Source organism: Anarrhichthys ocellatus, unplaced genomic scaffold, assembly GCF_004355925.1.
Source record: "Anarrhichthys ocellatus isolate YVR2014 unplaced genomic scaffold, GSC_Weel_1.0 scaffold16, whole genome shotgun sequence".
In the NCBI taxonomy this organism is placed as follows: domain Eukaryota; kingdom Metazoa; phylum Chordata; class Actinopteri; order Perciformes; family Anarhichadidae; genus Anarrhichthys; species Anarrhichthys ocellatus.
The window spans coordinates 4,155,758-4,175,000 of NW_022280046.1; the positions used below are offsets into that span (position 1 = coordinate 4,155,758).

The 19,243-nt window shown below is 40.1% G+C and overlaps 1 protein-coding gene across 2 annotated transcripts in view; it reads left to right on the top strand.

Moving 5' to 3' along the window:
- galt (galactose-1-phosphate uridylyltransferase) overlaps window positions 1-18,000 on the top strand; it is a 33,021-nt gene extending 15,021 nt beyond the window's left edge. For both annotated transcript variants that reach the window (XM_031855731.1, XM_031855730.1), the window contains exons 7-11: window positions 3,584-3,706; window positions 10,048-10,180; window positions 11,720-11,803; window positions 17,234-17,388; window positions 17,659-18,000. In XM_031855731.1, the coding sequence (XP_031711591.1) occupies window positions 3,584-3,706; window positions 10,048-10,180; window positions 11,720-11,803; window positions 17,234-17,388; window positions 17,659-17,739 (576 nt within the window). In that variant the 3' untranslated portion in view covers window positions 17,740-18,000. The remainder of the gene's footprint in view (window positions 1-3,583; window positions 3,707-10,047; window positions 10,181-11,719; window positions 11,804-17,233; window positions 17,389-17,658) is intronic.
- Window positions 18,001-19,243: the final 1,243 nt, after the last annotated feature.

A 19,243-nucleotide genomic window follows, 5' to 3' on the forward strand; every position in this document is an offset into this window, starting at 1 on the left:
TATGTCAAGCAATCAGAAAACACATTTAAATGTAGATAAAACACAACAGATCAAACACATCAGGCTTCAGATGTAGTGAGCTGGTCTCATTTATTCTAAAGGCAGCACACTGACAAATCCTGATAGGTTGACAGTTTTGGAAAAGAAAAAAAAAAAAAAGCTGTTGTGTAAAAGAGACTGAGCTATTTTAAGACACAAAACGGGAAACAAAACAGTTCTCTGAGGTGAGGAGCTCTTAAAAGTGTCATTGTAACTTAACATTGTAACTTAACAGTCCTGCAGATGTTGTGGTTGATCAGTGACATTTCAAATCATCAGGCGTTTGGAGTAAAATGAATGTTTGACTCCATACAGAAACAAAGGCCCGCTGTACTTGAATCTGTGCTGTAATATACAAGTTAACAGCAGAGGGCAGCATGTGACCTCAGAATAACATGGTTGTAACACACTGTATCATTAGGTACTTCAGAAAGTTGCTGTAAAAAAAGTAGAGGACGATACCGTACCAAAGGGAGGACGTTTGTGATTAAGATGGTTTTGAAACCCTTAGAATATATGTATTCAGGTGGCGTCAAAGTCTTGTTTGTACTTTTATTACAATAATATTAAAAACATTTTTTTTATTGTGGTCCACTGTGAAATAGTTTCAGAGACAAAATCGAACCTAGAACTAGTTTTTGATGAAGCTTTTTAAAAGTTTTATCAGTTTTGTTACTTTTTTTCCTGCAGTCCAGATCCTCCTTTCCTAAGACGTCAAAGTCTCGGAAAAGAGAGTAAATGTGTGCATGCACAGCCAGGCAACCCCTCCAGGCCACAACGCATAGACTAGATCTAAAACTTTGAAGAGTAACGAACAGAAAACGTTAATCATGCTCTGCAGGCATCGTTGCTTCTGATAACTTTGGTCTCAGAGACACAGAGCTGCCCCTGGAATATTAATTGTCTTTTTCACGTGAGCAATCCAAACTGTGTTCATTCTGTCAGGTGATCATAGTGTGATTGAAAATGTTTGCCTCTCAGAAGCAGACAGTTATTGAGTAAGTATTTACTTCCGAAGTGTCATCAGTTCCTTCTTGTGGGAATAGAGTATATGCTTTGCTTTTCTCTTGTGTTATTATCTTTACTTTTTTTCTAGCTTTTCTCTGAGAATCAACAGTCTGCTGCTGGATAGATGAGAGACTTGTGTGTACAAACAGAGCCACATGTGCACAGATGTTGGCAGGCGTGCAAATATATCCCCACACACACTATTACACCTGCCTCAAGGCATGCAGATGTACAGTATTTACACGTATAGTTCACACACTGACCATATCGTCTCTCTCTGGCATGCTAGGACCATGAGCATAAACATGGTGCAGCCTTGAGCCAATATTCAAAGTCATTAATATAAACATCATGCTAGGCTGGTTTTGCTCCCATTGCAGTAATTGTGGTCTTACCAAGGGCAAACAATGCCAACAAACATGAAGAATTCTCAGGTTTTTTTGCGGATTATTTTTATCGCATTTGCTTTGCCAAGTATTAGTCATAAATCTAAACCCAGGACAATACAGCCATGTAGAGGCAAGGCCAGCAGGACACGCATAAATTACCTCAAAATGAAAAAGAAATGATGAAGCCCCTTGACTATCAAGAGGACCCTTTATTACTGTCCCCCCCCCGATGAAGTTGATACTTTATTGATACTGATTCCTCTTTTGTATTGGAGGACCATGACTGCAAAAGTGTAATCAGAAAACAATTAGCCGTGCAGCCTGAAGCAGTGCTCCTATAAGCAGCACAGAATGCCTCTGATCATTACTCTGTTCATGCGATGGAATATTATAATTGGAAAACCTACTCCTGGTGACACAAATATGTTACTTTCAGTACAAATCTACTTTAATTGGCCTAAATGCCACCTGTAAAACAGTTGACAATAATGCCTATTCCGTACAATATGTACAAATAATGAAAAGAAACCAAACTAGAGGCCAAAAGAAACACCACTGTCTATTAGAAACACACACAAACTGCTTTGCAGTACATCAATAACTAATCAATATTCTGGTGAAGGTCTCACTCATCAGAGCAGGAATATGTATATTTAGATTTGCATTTCTGCGAATACTTGTGTCCGTTAGTTTGGATGCTGATTACAACAAACCCATACGTAAGATGCCTCCTTTTTGAAACCCCAGCGACTGTTATCTCAGGTGCTGATTCATCATGCAGCAGTGAGCCAGTTAGTTACACGTTAGAGTCATTTGGCACTCCTTACCTGCTTTTACAGCCATTAAAATAACATTAAGTGCAAACATAAATAATCCGAATGTCCGACGTGATGTTCACGGTTATCCATAAAGAGCTTTCTGAAATGCAGTTGAAGTACATTAGGGAGCTAATTTCCGCAGCCTAGAAGCGTTTTCTCCGAAGCGTGATTGAAAAGGGAACTACAGTGCTGTAACGCAAATGAATGTTGTCCTCGAATGAAATGACCTGCAGCATCTCATCTGTTTTACAGCATCAAACTGTCTGTTTCCTCCAGGGATGTTTACTGTTTCAATCAAAGTGAATACCAGCATCTCATTGAGAGTGGATACCGACTGACACACAGAATGCCAGTTGGTGGCTGAGAGGGAAGTCTCAACATTAAAACAGCTGCTTTGAACTTGTAATCCCTTTTTTACATTTTTTTTAGAGGTTTATCAAAATCAGGAGGCTAATTTCATCAGTGAGTGTGTTTCTGTCTCTATGGGCACAGGGAAGAGTGCTCCAACATGTTCAGTTGTGGTTAGCTATAATGTTTGACACAGCTACAATTTAGTGTGGCCGTAACATTATGCATAGAAGTATTTACTGTATATTTGTAGTGTAATGTAGTTGTTTCTCTATTGTAAGTAAAGAAAATACTTTAAATGCACAGTAAATCCCCCATAATCTACCTATACATGTATCTAAAGGGCAATAAAAGATCATGCCAGTGTTTTTGCATATTTTAGCCCATTCACAAAAAATGACATATTCTTGAAATTTTGACACATTTTGATTCAAATTTTGCCATTACATGATTAACGCAAAGAAATGCCTGACATCACCTTTTTCCAACTGAGCCCTCAGACCAGTGACACAAACACGGACCAAAAAAACAAGATACAGATAATGTGTCCTAAAATAACCACAGCTGTTCCAATTTTTGGCAGAACATTGTGTGATTGTGTGTTCATGTGCTTTACGACCGTAACGCACTCGGTAAGAAGCTGATTGAGAAAATATGTTTTCAGAGCCTGTGCATGGAACCTCGCTGCTCACTGATGAAGGACCTATCTCAATTATGTTTTAGTGTCTGCAAGTTTGATTTTCACAAATTATTGAAATAAATCAAAGCCAGTGACTGCAGGGTAGAAGAGATTTATCAATTTAAAAAGCCTGAATGGACAAAATAAAAGTAATTTGGAATTGGAGCGGGGGGGGGGCAGATTGTTTATTACCCCTTTTATTTTCTAATCAGAGGTGCACATACATCGAAAACTCTTTCGATTTCTGATATGTCTCATCATTATCTTCCTCCATCTTCTTTCTGACTCCCGTTGTATCACAGGTGTGGGCCAGCAACTTCCTTCCTAATGAGCCGGCTCTGTCAGACCGCTGTCAGAGAGCCTACCACCAGAAACATGGAGAACCGCTGCTGCTGCAATACGCCAAGCAAGAGGCTGAGAAAAAGGTACACCCATACACGTACTGTAGAAACACAAATGCAAATAATGTCTAAAAAAGAACATTGAAAGCTGCATTTTGCCCTCAGAGGCTTGTAATGTACTGTCCCTTGGTTTCACCTAGTTTTACTTTAATTTTGGCTATTGTACATTTTCCAGAATGCCTTTCAACAGTCATACAGAGAAGGGAGTTTTTTAGGGGTTTTTTCATTCACGTTGAAATTTTACTAACAGAAAACACACAATGAGAGGCGTGAGCTCTGCAGTTTATTATTAGTTTCAGGGATTTTAGGTGAGTTAAATGAAACTTTAACTGCATTTTTTTAAAATAAACAATGTGTAGCTTACGTTATAAGTTAGGGTAAAAATGTATACAAAAGCAGCGTTAAACATTTCGTCTTTCATGGACTATTCAATATGAATTCTAACATCTGTATAATGGGAAGACGTGCATCAGATCTGGCGTTCCAGCCTATAGAGGTCAGTCACATTGAATCAAACAACAATGGCTTAAAAGGCATGTTTGATTAAATTAAGTGCTTATTTTGAATTGATTACCTCACAAAAATTTGGATTTGATGACCATGACAAATATCGTGTATGGTGATGGGGAAGTCATTTTAGCTGACTGTGTGATAATGGTAAATAATAAACATCAGAGCAATGCTTAAAAAAAATAAAAAGTCTCTAAATACGAGATTTATGCAAATAGGTGACATCATAATTTGCTCGCCATGACTACCCTCATTGCCTCTCCCTTAATCCATCTACTTCCACCTTTTCCTGTCATGCTTCTCTTACTTTCTCTTTCTCTTTTTTCCCCCCATTCGGCATACCCTGTCTTTCAGTCAGTGAAGCGTGTCATTGGACAGCAGAGATGCTCATTAGCATGATGCAGCGTCATCCATCTTTAACCTGTGCGAAGATTAAGGGGGAAAAAAACGACTGTGTGTTTGTTTGTGTATTTGAGTGATTTTCCAGTCATGTGTTTTGAACATCAGCAGCAGTAACCGTCGATGATTTGGTGGAATCCGTGAAGGAACTCTCTACAGTAGAACTAAACTTGACAGAGCCGGGACTTCTTCGCTTCGCTACCTGGAGCTGTAGAAAGAGATATCTTGCTTATGTTACTTTGTTATTTACTACACTTAATCTCAGGTTATATTCAAAGCTAAAACCCTTCTTAAAACTGGGTTCCCTTGTGTTTAGCCAGTGATAAGCCAATCAAATTTGCTGTCGGTTTATCTTGTCCTAATGCGATTAACCTGCAACACTTTATCACTTTAGCATTTTACCTTTTATTTTAAGTAGTAATGAATAGATTGCACGTTTTCGTTATTTAGGTTTAGGAGGATTATTTGATGTCAATTTATCACCTCTCTCCCCATGTTGATTATGCTGTGTGTTCAGTGTTATCCAAGGGTGTGTGTGTGTGTGTGTGTGTGTGTGCGTGCGTGTGTGCGTGCGTGCGTGTGTGTCGTACATCTGTTTTCAGACTGAATGGAAAGCCTTAATACATTACTTTTTAACATTTCACTGGAATTGTGTGTAAAAGAACTGGCAAAAATATTTTCTCTGTGTTTATTTCATTCAGATTATTTAGTGTTTGTTCATACTGCCAACTAGGAATTATGAAGTTGTCTCAACAAAATATATTTAGAAATCATATTACTTTTCAAAGCCTTTGAATAAGCACTTTAAAAAAAAAAAGTTTTATGTTTACTTATTTATTCTTAAAACCACCCTTTCCTCTCCAAGCCTGTCGGAGAACTACGATGACCTTCTGGTAACATAAAAAGCTAGAGCCAGTGTTTAGTTTGTCTGTTCTGGGCTACTGTGGAAACATGGCGGACTCCGTGAAGAGGACCCGCTCCCCTTTTCAGATACAAACGGCTCATTCTAAGCTCACGAAAACACAACTAGTTTCAGGTGATTACAGTATATACTAATGAAAACATAGTTAATAATATGATGTTCAATTTCTGTGAATAAATTCCCCTAAATCCTTCACACTGTGACTTTAAAACTGCAGAGGCTGCAATCGGGTGCTTTTGAACCGAAAAACAATGAGATGAAGTCATAAGGAACACATTGATTGACAAAGTCATGAAAAATTGGAATGATAGAATAAAGCACCTATTAGATGTAAACAGTACATAAAAACAATTGGTAGGATGACAGTTAAAGGAATAGTTCGATGTTTTGGGGAAATGTGGTTATTAGCCTTCTTACTGAGCGTTAGGCTAGAGAATCAATACCACTCTTGTGTCTGTACCATGAATACCGACCTGGAGCCAGCAGCCGCTACTTCAACTTGGCTTGTGTGCTGGACTATTTATTGGCCAGACTCCAGGCAGTTACTGGTCAGATATTGGCTAAGCTAATCAATATATGAAACATCATTTCAACTTGGCTTCACACTGCACATGCAACGATGAAGTTTAGTGTTCATGCTAGACAATATAACCAAGAGAGAATGATTATCTTAACGCCAAAGAAAAGCTTGGACAAAGTAAAATCTGCAACGTCTTTCCTGGTTTTCTTTTCCTGAATTGTTCACTTTACTGCAACAAATCACAGCCATTTTGTTTTTTTACTGATTAGCCACTCTATCTCAAGAGGAGGGTCTTTCTGATCCTGTTCTTCACTGGAATTAAAGCTGTCTTTTGAGTGACTAAAAAGTGTTACATTCCCCTTCAAGAGTAGCTGGAGAGGGAGAATGGGCTTGATGATGAGGAGACAAGAGAGGACAGAAACTGAGACACAAAGTCACACAGAGAGATATGGCGGGAAGAAGTAGAAGACAAATCAGACAGCCACTGATTCATTCAGTGAATAAGCTGATACCTGCATGCTCTACTGGGATCGCGTGCGTGCGTGTGCGTGTGTGTGTGCGTGTGTGTGTGTGAGAAAGAGTGACAAAGTGAGAGAGAGAGAGAGGGGGGATAGCATTAAGGTTTCGAGAAGAGCAGAGTAGACACTTGAATCTCCTAGACAGCTGCTCATGGGGATTGACCTTTATAAAATCAGAGTGGAAGCATTTGTGTGTGTGTGTGTGTGTGTGTATGTGTCTCTCTCCCTCTCTCCTTTAGCTCCTGTCTCTCTGACCCGAGGTTAGGACCATAAATTGGCACACTGCAGTGTTTGGAGGAGTTTGAATTGGGGTTCGGCTCCCTGGTGACACTCTTGACTTTGAAACCAAAACTTTGTAAACTAATTGAATGAAACTCTTTGGGATTTGCGGTCTGTGAGGTGCCTGTTTTAGGACATCCTCCACTCCCTCCCTCTCTCTCTCTCTCTCTCTCTCTCTCTCTCTCTCTCTCTCTCTTCACTCCACCCCTCCTCCTTAATCTTCCCTCTCCATCCTGGTTCTCTCTTATTTTTCTGTCTCCATTCTGCTCCTTTATAATCCTGTCAAAGGCAGCAGAGGACGGACATGTTTTCGATTGAAGTGGAGAAAGCTGTATACAATTGTTAGAAGGAAGTATATGTAAAGTCAATATGTTGAATAACAACATAAAATACTGTTCATAATGGTGTCGCTAAGCACTTTAGAGATACACACACACACCGCTAATACAATTTCCTGCTTTTTATCCCCTCCTCATTTTCTTACTTTCAAAATATTTGTTGAAAAGGAAGCTATAGTCAAAGTGTTATTGCACCAGGCACTAAGTAGAATCCTATACGGCAAGTAAGATCATTAGGATTCAGTTAGATTGCTCTTAGTCTTAAACACCACAGCATTCCCAGTAGATGCCTTAATTATGCACTAATGCCTGGACAAGGAGATTTATGGCCTAGGATGCCCAAACACTCTCTCTTTGCTTTGGTGTCTGGTTACTGATAACAATATTTTTTTTTACATTTTAATTCGTTTTCATACTATTCACACAGAACAGCATTAATAGTTTTGACTGAAATACTGTATAAAGGCAGTATGAGGAAAAGCTGTGAGAAAGTGAGAAAATCAACAAAAGATTGTGAAAAGAGAAAGCCCACTATTTAATATAATAATATACATATAAACTCTGTGCAGGTTTCCATCTAACGATACGACTCTTCTTAGCTGCAGTGAAGCTAGAAAAAAGCACCGTTTTTTGTATTGAGAAATGACACATCATTCTAAAACACAATGCTTGGTAGACATGGTACGTGAACCCAAATAACATCTAATATTGTATTGGTCACTTGACACCAAAACTACAACACATAGACTCAAAAAGCATGTGGAAATATGTGCCAGAGGATTTTTAGAACAACTCCATTTCTGAGACTAGAGACATGGTGAAGGGCAGAAGGAGTCCCAATAGATACTTCTATTATTTTTGCACAGATTTGAGGATGCGGATGCTTCTTTTTTTTTTTTTTTTTAAACATTAACCTTATTCCTGGAAGACTGGAATACCCGAGGGGAAACCCAAAGTACACATGCAATATTCACACAGAGCCCTCTGTGTGCCACAAGGTTGAGTTGCGATCCCAGGACTCAACTACTGTGAGACGAAAATGGTAAATACTGAGTCACCATTCTGTCCAAGACATGTTCAGCCTATAAACCTTTGGCCCTACACTTATTCCGGCTGATTATGCCTCTGCTCAGGTTGAGTCGGGCAGAGTTATGCAGCAATGAGGCTACTGGACTCCATGTACCAGATGATACAGTAAAATGATAGCGTGGAACATTTTTACCTAAATCTATGGACATGTCGGTCATACAGTTGGCTCAGACCCAGCACACTATAAAAGACCCACAAGTTATTTAGCACTATGGCTAACTAGCTAGCTAACTTGATTGATTGATGAGTGCTCTACAACCTTGGCAATTAATAAGACTCATTTAGCTCGTTGCTTTGGTTTCATGGCACATTTACTGTACAGTTCAGTCTCACCACTCTTATCAGCAGCAGCAGGCAGCTCTTTTCAGCAAATGAATAAAGCAAACGCACAAAGTTGTCAACTAGCCGGTGAACATAGCTGAGCATGTAGCAGCCAAAGAACCACTTTATTCTCTCAGGAGTTGGTGAAACCCAAAAGGAAAGTGAAAATTTCACTCGCAATTATCAGGCGGTCAAAAGCACATGAATGCCGAGGTTGCTTTCCGTCGGCTGTCTGTGTAGACAGGCTGTTGTTTGCATAAACAACTTTATAAGGTGATTATCTGTCAGGACGTGGTGTTTTTCAGTGTGTTGTGGGGTTCTTCTGCCCCCAAGTGGCCAAAAAGTAACTAAAATCAATACAGCTTTAGGAACTCTCGACAGTCGATCAACCCTGCTGTAGATTGTTATGCTCCGAGGCCTCTACACAGCAGCCTTTCCATCTCAGTTCGTAATCAGACTGAGACATACAGGGAGTTGTGTTAGGAAATACATGCAGTTACTGGAAATCCAATGCAAAGTGAAGAGAGTGAGAGAGAGAAAGATTTGCGTGGTGATTTTGGGATTAGTATGAAGCTGACTTTCACAAGATTCTTACTGCTGCTGTTTAGCCCTCACACACACACACACACACACACACACACACAGAGACACAGACTCTGAGCTAATCTATTTCTGATGAATTGTAATATCTAGGTCGGGTCGTGTTTGTGCCCACTCATCAGCTTGTTAAATCTCAGCTTCTGACATATTCTGCATTTAAACAGTTTATGGTAATAAGGCGTCATGCTGCGAACAGCCACTGACCTGTTTTATAACCATTTTGAACTCAGTTTGTCGTAAAGTAAGAGCGTGCTCAGTCAACCTTTACACAGTTGTTTTTAATACTTAGTATTCCTTGTTTTCATTCATGTCATTCTGGTCTGAATACATGTTGTGAGGTGACTTAATAAGCCAAAGCGGTCTGAACAAGTTTGTGTGTTTACTGCCTCTGTATATGTACGGGTGTGTTCATTATAGCTAATGGGAGTATGGTCGTTTCATCAACATTCAGCTTTGAAATCGTTTACAGTAATTACCTGAAAGACTGTCAGAAAAAGAGTAGACATGAAAGAGAGGGATTCAAGAAAAAAAAGGAGAAAAGCTGAGACAGCAAGTCAAGTAGTAGCAGATGGTTCTGAGACCGGCAGTCCTCTCTAATGTGGAGTACTAGGTTTGATAAATTGACTGCTAAGATGGCTCTAACTGTTTCTTAAGAACTTCGATTCACTGAAGAGGAGGGTTCAAGGTGCTTAACCAGCTGAATGATGTTCATTAAAGACGCTCGGATTGTACACACTGATTTTCCAGGTCAGGTTCACCGGCTCCAATAGCTTTTCAAAATTGAGTTTAGAAACAGCAGTTAACTCAACAATACTTACTTACTAGTTGAAATATACTCAAAAACACTTTTGATTGTGTCTCTTCTCCAGGAGCGTGTGGTGGTGGAGACTTCTGATTGGCTGGCGGTGGTTCCATATTGGGCAACGTGGCCCTACCAAACGCTGTTGTTACCACGACGACATGTCCTCAGGATCAACGATCTGACCGCAGAGGAGAGGGAGGGTGAGTGTGAGGACGCTGACAGTGAGTGACTGAGAGAGCGTTGAGGTAATTAAGATTAGTTTAACGGGAAACCTAAGGTTTGGTTCCTGACCAAGGGGCCTCCTGTATGTGTATGTGTGTGTGTGTGTGTGTATGCGTGTGTGTGTGTGTCATGAACTTCCATGTTCATTCACAGCACATTCAAACAACTTTCAGGTCATGGAGTTCAAATCAGCTCAATAAAATATGAAGCTTACAATCAATTGCACCCAAGACTTCTTACAGTATGGGCCAATGTTTGAATTATTGGACGCTAGTTATGAATGGATGATGTCTAAATTTCAAGCATGCCTCCATAGCTAACATTATAGTAGTAGATTACGGTGGTTGCATGTATTTGTTGCCTGTCAACCCTCCCTCTATATAGTTTATAAAGCAACGCAATGCTTTGTTGCTCATTAAGTAAATTAGTTGTTTATCGTCGTTCACTTCCCTCTCGCCCTGTCATGATGGTGTTTAGATGACTCAAGCAGATGTTGTTGTTGTTGTTGTTGCATGAGAACTAATTCTCTTAAGGTTGTTGAGATCTTGTGAGATTACGTACCGTTCCCTCTCAAGGACAAACACCACTGCATCTGTGAATCAGCAGCTGGCTCATTTGGAAGACTTCTGTTGACAGCTGAGAGTCTGTTTAGCTGATTGAGCTTCTATGTAGTGGAGGTGTGAAGCCGAAGCTAGATGAGATGGATCAGTGGGATAGGTGTCTTCTGAGACACGGTGCATTACCAATGTTTCACACTGAACACGGGGAGGAATCAGCACACACTAACAGCCAGTAGTGCCTGCAGCCATTTTAAACAACAGGTGGATTTGTTGAGACGAGCGACTGATGTAGGGATGTTAATGATTCTTTAATCAATCAATCACCAATAACAATTCAATGAAGAGTGTATCGACTGAATATGTTCAAAGTGGTCTGAACAGTGTGGGACATAAGTTCGCGGAGTATTTTCATCTGTTTTTTATGTGACACTGTATAGCACTGTGAAAGGTGTCTTGTTGGACGTTTAAATACAGATTTACATCAAACCCCATTACTGCTTTCGACAATTTGTACATAAATGTTCTTATTGTCTTAAATATAGTCTATATATAAGTATAAGTGTTCTGCTTGTTATGTGCTGCAATAAACCCTGGAAATTGAGCAGAATCATTATGTTTAATCTTGTGTATTCAGAATTTAGTTTGGCCATTTGTTGAAAAATGAGAATGTTGATAGATTGTTTTGAACAGTGTGTTTATTTAACTGATAATTCAAATACTCAATGTATTGTGAATGTGCCTGATTCAGAAATACCAAATTGATTTGGGTTGAGCCGTAAACAGCACGTGTCCATTGTTATAAAGATTTCGTGGAGTACAACTTTGTTGTTAAGATGTATAAACTTAGATTAATCAATTCATTTCAAATTGAAATCCCTAATTTGATCACTCCCTTGCTCACTAACACATATCCTCTTTCCCTTCCCACTGTCCTCCTGTTTTCTGTCTGTCTATCAGGTCTGGCTGACATTATGAAGCGACTGCTGACCAAGTATGACAATCTGTTTGAAATCTCGTTCCCCTACTCCATGGGCTGGCACGGTAAGACGACAGAGTTTAAAAAGAGAAAGTTTCAATAACAATAAGAATCATTTTTTAAAGTTTCTTTTGTAGAGTGACAGAAGGAGAGAGGGACAGATGGCGGGGGAAGATTAAAGAGAATTTTAATTTAAATCTTAAAAATCTGTGGATGGATTGATGGATTGGCACACAAATACTGCTACAAACTGGAGGCTGTTCACATATCAGGCCAGCCGTTAACAACTTCACTTAGTCAGTTTGATATATGAACGTGCTCCATTCACATTATCTGCACAAGTCGTGAAATATGTGAGGTAGAGTCACAGTCAGTTTTCTTTCCTCGCACGTACAACTTTACATTAGGTCACATCGTCCACCAACGTGGCATTAATATCACATGAATATTGATTAGCTTGTCCAATGTCACTGGAAAGATGTATGTAAATTAGGATGCAGCGTGTGTTCCCTACAGATTAGATAACTCTTGTTGCGTTTCAATCATCTCTGCTGACAAAGGAGAAATCCTCAGCTTTGATGCTTTTAACACTTCAATGCACACTCAGACACATCACCTTATTTAATGTTTTCTACATACATAACCACGAAGAAAATGGCTTATTTAACATTAGCATTCATTTGGAGTTGTGTGTCTTTCCAGCTGATGAATATTAAATCAATAGTCACTCTCCTTTTAGCTCCTTTTTGGTCTCCTCATGAGGGAAATATCGGGCTCTCCAGCAGATGAATGCTGTTCAATAGCTAGTTGCTAACTTTTTTTCCGATGTACCATCTGATGCTGGGAAAGAATTGAACACTGGGTTTTTAGAGCTTTGCCTTTTTTGCTCCCTGTTGCTGCTGGAATACATGCGGAGAGTGTTGAAATCTCCAAAAAGTGAAGTGGTGGGCCATAAAACCAAAAAACATGAGCTGAAAGAGGCTAAAACGCTACATTGGGCTTAGATGAACGACAGAATATGGGGATAATTTGTCACCATGAGTGACACCCTTCACATTTGACACAGTCATTTGATCCGTTGCTGATATACAAATATTGATTAGAGCATCGATAATGTTTATTTACCCAAGCCAGTGTTATTTAATCTCTATATTTGCTGGATATTTTGGACTCAAAGGAAAAGTTTCCCACTTGTATGTGAGGTAATGTGAGTTAGATTCATTTGCTGTTCCCTGCTGGCCTTCCAGGGGTTGTTTGTATTTTCCCTTCAGGAGATATCATCAATTTTCCCAAGAGGAAAATTGAATCATAATTTTAAACCAAATACGAGAATGTTTTGCTTTTGTCTGCTGAACTTTGCTCCGCCTGTGGTGCAGAAAGTAGTTGTTAATAATGTAATAACGGATGCATCAGATATGTGTATTTTCTATATCTCCGGCTTTGTATTAATCTCACATTTAAATTGGGATTCGTTACAATGTTCATTTTTTACAACTTTAGATTATAGTGCACACAGTCAGAGGAAATGAAAGAACCAGTAACAAGACAGAGAGCAAGTGAATAAGCAAGCAAATTACCTTTTCATTTTGACAGAACATGCAGAGTGGCAAAAACACATTTGCAAAATACCTCACACCACAACAGTCAAGATGCGAGTATTAATCTTCGTTTAACTATGGCCGGGCAAGTGTTTAATTGGCCTGCTGTGAAGAAGCAGCTTGCACAAACACACAAAGTCTGTACGCTTTAAACCGAACAAAGGTGTTTGCCATCGAGACAGCTGTTCCTCTCGTGAATCTCAAGCTCAGCGTAGGCATTGGCTGATATTTACCTGGACTGAGACAGTGAGGGAAATGAGAGAGACCTATTGTGAGCATTGTCAAGACAAACTCCTTGCAGCGGGTTCAAACTGGAACAAAGGTTAGCAGAGTGCAGCGATGCGATGAGTGATGTGTGACAGAAAGGAGAGCCGTGTCATCACGGCCGAGCGGTCAGAGCGATCCTCGTAGAAGCAAAAGGTTGCAGGTTCAACCTCCGCAGCAGGAAACCTCACTGCTCCCTGACGAAGGCATTCTTATTCAGAATGATGTTCTGGGAAGACAAACACTGCAGCATGGATCTAGGTGCACTACCAGGACAACTTGTACACATACTGTATAGGGAGGGTATGTACATGTTTCTCACCTAGCGCTGATCAATTTAAGATCTTTGTGGTGAAAATGTTTTCTTTCCGTTCCGTCTCTATTTTACTGTTCCAATCCCAAATGATGGGCTTTTCATCTTTCATGAACAGCCTCAAGCCAGTGAGGTGTGCACACATAATGACTAATTAGGACTAACAACAAGGTTGAAATTAATCTTGTTTAATTTAGACTACAACTCCGTAGTCGGTGAGAGACTAATCCACATTTAAGTTGGTTCAAGAGTGACAATTTGTATTGATTGTCTTGTCTCAGATCCAGAATGTAGCGCTGGGTCACCTGGGTCAATGACCAGGCAGCCAGGCAGCCAGGAACATTGTTGATATCAAATCACTTCAACACATATGAGTTTAACTTAGCTCCAGCAGCGTTACCTTCTCAGAAGATACATTTAGCTCTGTCTGACCTACTGAATCCCCTCTATGTCAAATACCCACGGCTACTAATCTGTCCGTCTAAAATCTCTCTCATCAGCGGCATGTAGAGGCACGTTAACTCTAGTTGCACACATTTCACATATAGTATCCTGTCGTGTATGGATCTTTTAGTTTAATATGCCAACTGTAATGTAAGAGCTTAAAGATTTACTTAATTAATTTATTACCTACACCTGTTGCAACAAATATCCCTAAATATTCACTGCCGAAAGCGGTTTCATAATCCTCTGACAGTGTGAAATGTAACATATTATCTTTCCTAATGAACTGCTACTACTTCCTGGTGTCCATCCATCCATCCATCCATTTTCCTCTGCTTATCCGGGGTCGGGTCGCAGTGGCAATAGGCCAAGCAGGCTGATCCAGACTTCCCTCTCACCGGCAACATGTTCCAGCTCATTCTGGGGGATCCCGAGGCGTTCCCAGGCCAGCTGGGAGATGTAATCTCTCCAGCGTGTTCTGGGTCTTCCCCGGGGTCTCTTCCCAGTTGGACGTGCCTGGAAAACCTCCACTGGGAGGCGTCCAGGAGGCATCCTAATTAGATGCCCGAACCACCTCAGCTGACTCTTTTCGACGCGAAACTTCCTGGTGTTTTCTATTCTACTACATTCTTTTTTTAATTGGCAAAAGAACCTTAAACTCCCCAAACAATAGTGCTATTTTAACCTTATCAAGGGGGATTAAGGGAAAAGAGACTGCTGGGATGATAATTGATGTGCTTTGGCTCGCTTACACTCTGTGAGTCTGTCACACATGCACACATAGAAATGCCGCAAACACTGACCATCTAATTTGGAAACGCATACCTGGCTTACATAATGAGTTGCCTTATCTCCCCATCTGTGTGTGTGCTTTATTCGAGCTCATCTCGGAGCAGCCAGCTTTTCTTTTGGGCTGGGTTTATTGTGCGGCAGGTTGGGGATAGAAGTGGTTGGATGGTGTTTGAGTCACCTGGGAAATCATGGATTAGACAAAGCTACCTGCTTACTCCATCAGGAGGAAAACCATACTACAGTACTGGCTAGATGAAAGGACTGGGACACAGAGACAGACAGACATATAGGGACACATATGTGCATACATTGCAACAATCTGGATATAAGTAGAAGAAAATGTACAGTGTTGTGATTTGTCGCTCAATGTGACGCTAGCAACTGTTAAAGGTTGTGGTCCTTTATCCAGCAATATTTGTAAGTTTGAATTCATTCTAAAATATGCACTCTTATATGCTTGCACGCATGCAGCAGAACAAACACACCCAAAAATATTTAAAAGTGGGTAATTGTCTAGTAATAGAAGCATCTGTCTCTCTTTATTCCTTATCTCGCCTCGTCTCTATCAGTGTCTGATTAGCCCCCATTGTAAGGAAATGGTCTCTCTTATTGGGAATACAATGCCTCTGTGATTCTATTTTTGAATGGCTTTTTTGTCTTTTTTAAAAGAGAGATAATTCTACTTCCACTTCTAATCCCCTCACACTCAGATCAGAAAGCATCACAGGGAACAAAGAAGGTATTTAAATGTTAAATTCAGTCGCAAATCACTGAAAATGTGTCTTTGGTAATGCCCCTCTTAAAGAGTATTTATCGAGTTGTGTGATTATTGCAATTTGTCATCCACTAATCTGCAAGTTTTGTCAAGTTAGACAGAGAAACGGTGACAAAATTCGAGGAAAAATGCTTCCACAGCAGAAAGGCCTTTTACGTGGGAAAAAGAGGGAACATTTCTCACTCGGCTATTTATCTAATTTCGTATTGGTCACACAAACTAAACACCACGAACTCGAAGCCCTTTAGCCAAACCAATGAAGCCTAAACTGGTGCTTCCATTACCTACAGTTTAATACTGATGCATTCATTTAGAATACAAACACCTGTGTCAGTGGTGCCTGGTAATACTGTCCAATTACCAGAATTTAGTAGACCCATGCCAGCTAATCAGAGCGGAGAATTCTCAGCGGTCGTTATAGAAAACAATCTCTGATAGAATGGATCACCGGTTCCTCCTCACAGAAAGTACTTAAAAATATTTATTTATTTTTTTATTGCACTTGTAAAATTATTGCTCTATTGCTCACAGAGTCAACACTGGCTGCTTCTTTCATTTATCCTGTTGGCTACCTGATAGGGGGGGCTGTCTGGTCTGCAGCTTAAAGGCGTTAATGAGCAGAGGGGCTTGTTCATGTAGTGTGTGTGTGTGGCAGCGAGATAAACGAGCTTGTCGTATCCTGGCTATGCATATCGTTAATTAGCCTTTAGTGTTCGATTGTGCCGTCATTCTGTTTGTGTCTGTGTGTTTACCTGTCCTCCAGTTTTTTTGCAGAAACATTGAGAACATTTAAATATGTTGTCGCTACTCACACTTTCATGAAAAGTTTCAACAGTTGACGGGAAAAATATGCACGGTGTCCTTTCCTGTCTCCCCAATTTCACTAGACAATCACGATACCACAGCTCGGAAAGCTAAACCTGAATCATGATAGAGTTTAAATCATGCTGGGAAAAGCTTATTTTATCTCTGCTGGTGCTGTGGAGTGGAAACTGCCTCTTGCAATTAAGGAGGTGCAGAACCCACACGCCTTTTAAGAAAAAGGTAAATTAGAAGGCTGCTAGATAACATCTCCAAATAAGTACATGGGCATGTTTATAAATTGAAACCAAAGGTATGTGGTTATGTGTCTCCCGCTTTGGATGATTATACGGCTGTCTCCATCTTGGATAAACCGATAGAATAACACAGACCACGATGGAAATAAGTCCTGGACTTTGTCTAAGACACTAAATTAGAAACAGCCTCTGATTGAGTGATTAAAGCTGTCTCTGTGTCTCAAGTCTAATGTCTCCCTCTCTTCATTCAGGAGCCCCGACTGGCCCCCATTTAACGGAAGACAACTCTCATTGGCAGCTTCATGCTCACTACTACCCGCCTCTGCTGCGTTCAGCTGCAGTTAAGAAGTTCATGGTGGGGTATGAGATGCTCGCCCAGGAGCAAAGGGACCTCACGCCTGAACAGGTGGATATTATTCAATGCACATGTGCAAACCCAGCTTTGTGTGGCACAGAGTTACTCATTGATTCTACTGATATAAAAGTAGTAAAGATTAAAGTAGTACGATTTGAGATGTGATGCTAGGGGCTTTGTTTTCACCCCAGGCCATCAAAGGCTGACCCCTCACAGCATACCAATTATATCACAAAACCAGGATTGCACTAGATTCGCTCTCTGTCCCTATATTTATCTTTAAAACTGTATAAAAACACTGCTGTGTTCTTGTATCTGTAGGCTGCTGAGAAGCTAAGGAACCTTCCAGAAGAGCATTACAAAACCAGAGAGAACCTGGAAAAAGGAGGAGAAGAGAAATAAGATGGAGGAATGTATATATTTCTATTACATGTCTGTGTTGTTATCGAACTCCTTATCCATGTTTTAGGGAGGTAATGGGAGAACATTATTTTCCCCCCTTCTGTCGAAATTAAACAAACTTTGTTTGTTGTTTTATTACAATTGAAGCCTTTCGACCACACAGCTTGTCCTTTCCAACAACACAATGAGTTATTGTGAATCAAATGAATGCCTTTGCTTCTTGTTTTCACATGGAAAATAAATAATTCTTAAAGTAGTTAACTGTTGACAGTGGAATGCTTTATTTTACATAGAAAAATGATTTAACTGATACAATGTCTTTTGTTTGCGGTAACAGAATGATCCTGACTTGTTATTAAACAGCTCCAACTGTGGTATTGAATATGAAAACACCATAATTAGAGTTTGAAATTCTTAAAACATATTGATATTGCAGATGGAACACATGTAGAATTAAATGCATAATGTGCGGTATACTTTGTTGGTATGCACACTATACTACTGCACTGACAAATGTGATGAATACACTTATTTGACACTACACCTGCCAATGAGTGACGCAAAACAACCCTGAATCATCACTATTCCAAATAAGGGGGGGCAACAGAATGGTAAGGCATAGCTAATCGATGAAGTAGGGAGTGATTTGAGGCAGATTATGAGTTTTATTTCAGCACCATGGAGAGACGCTGCCTTTGTTACTGTATTTCAGAACCATGGACAGAGACGGTGACTGTATGGCGACTTTGACAAAGGATCTCTTCACATTTATTTCAAGCGTCAGGGTTAAAAAAATATGTGTCATATTGATTAAAGACGGCCTTTAAAAAAATGTGAGCTTATCCTTCAAGTTTGACGACTGCATATCACACTAGCGACGAGTATTGTTCAAACAAAAGGAAGTGTGGACAGGCAACAGCACAAGGTTGTAAAGCAGCTACAAGAGTAATGAGAGAATCTGGTCGAGACATACTGTCTCAGAATGGATCCGTCTAACACCCCGTCAATTACTTCAGTGTGACACAGCAGACCATGCTGTGGAGCATAAAACAAAGCAATAGAGCCTTCACATGTCGTACATGGACTGTTCATTCCAATTACTTTATTATAATTAACTGCTTCTAAAATTAGATTCTGAATATCAGCTCTTTCTAGAAAGATGTATGCAGGGAAATCAAATACTCCTCAACTAATAACACCTAAAAGGGATTACTGAGAGCCCTGGAGAGGGAGAGCGGGCAAAGACCCAGTGAGCTATAGGATTCGTGTGGATTAAGATACTTGCATCATTCAATCATTTTGCATTAAGCTCTAAAAGTAGATGGGTAAAAACAAGTTGACTTGTGTCTGGCAGGTAATTGTAAACCATGCAAATACAAATGTTAATTCTTGACGTGTTAAATGAGGGGCGCTATCTCCATGAAAACAGCAGATGGCGGTGACGCTTAAAAAGTGAGGCCGATGAGCCGGCTGCGGTCGAAAAGTCAAACAAATGACCTAACGT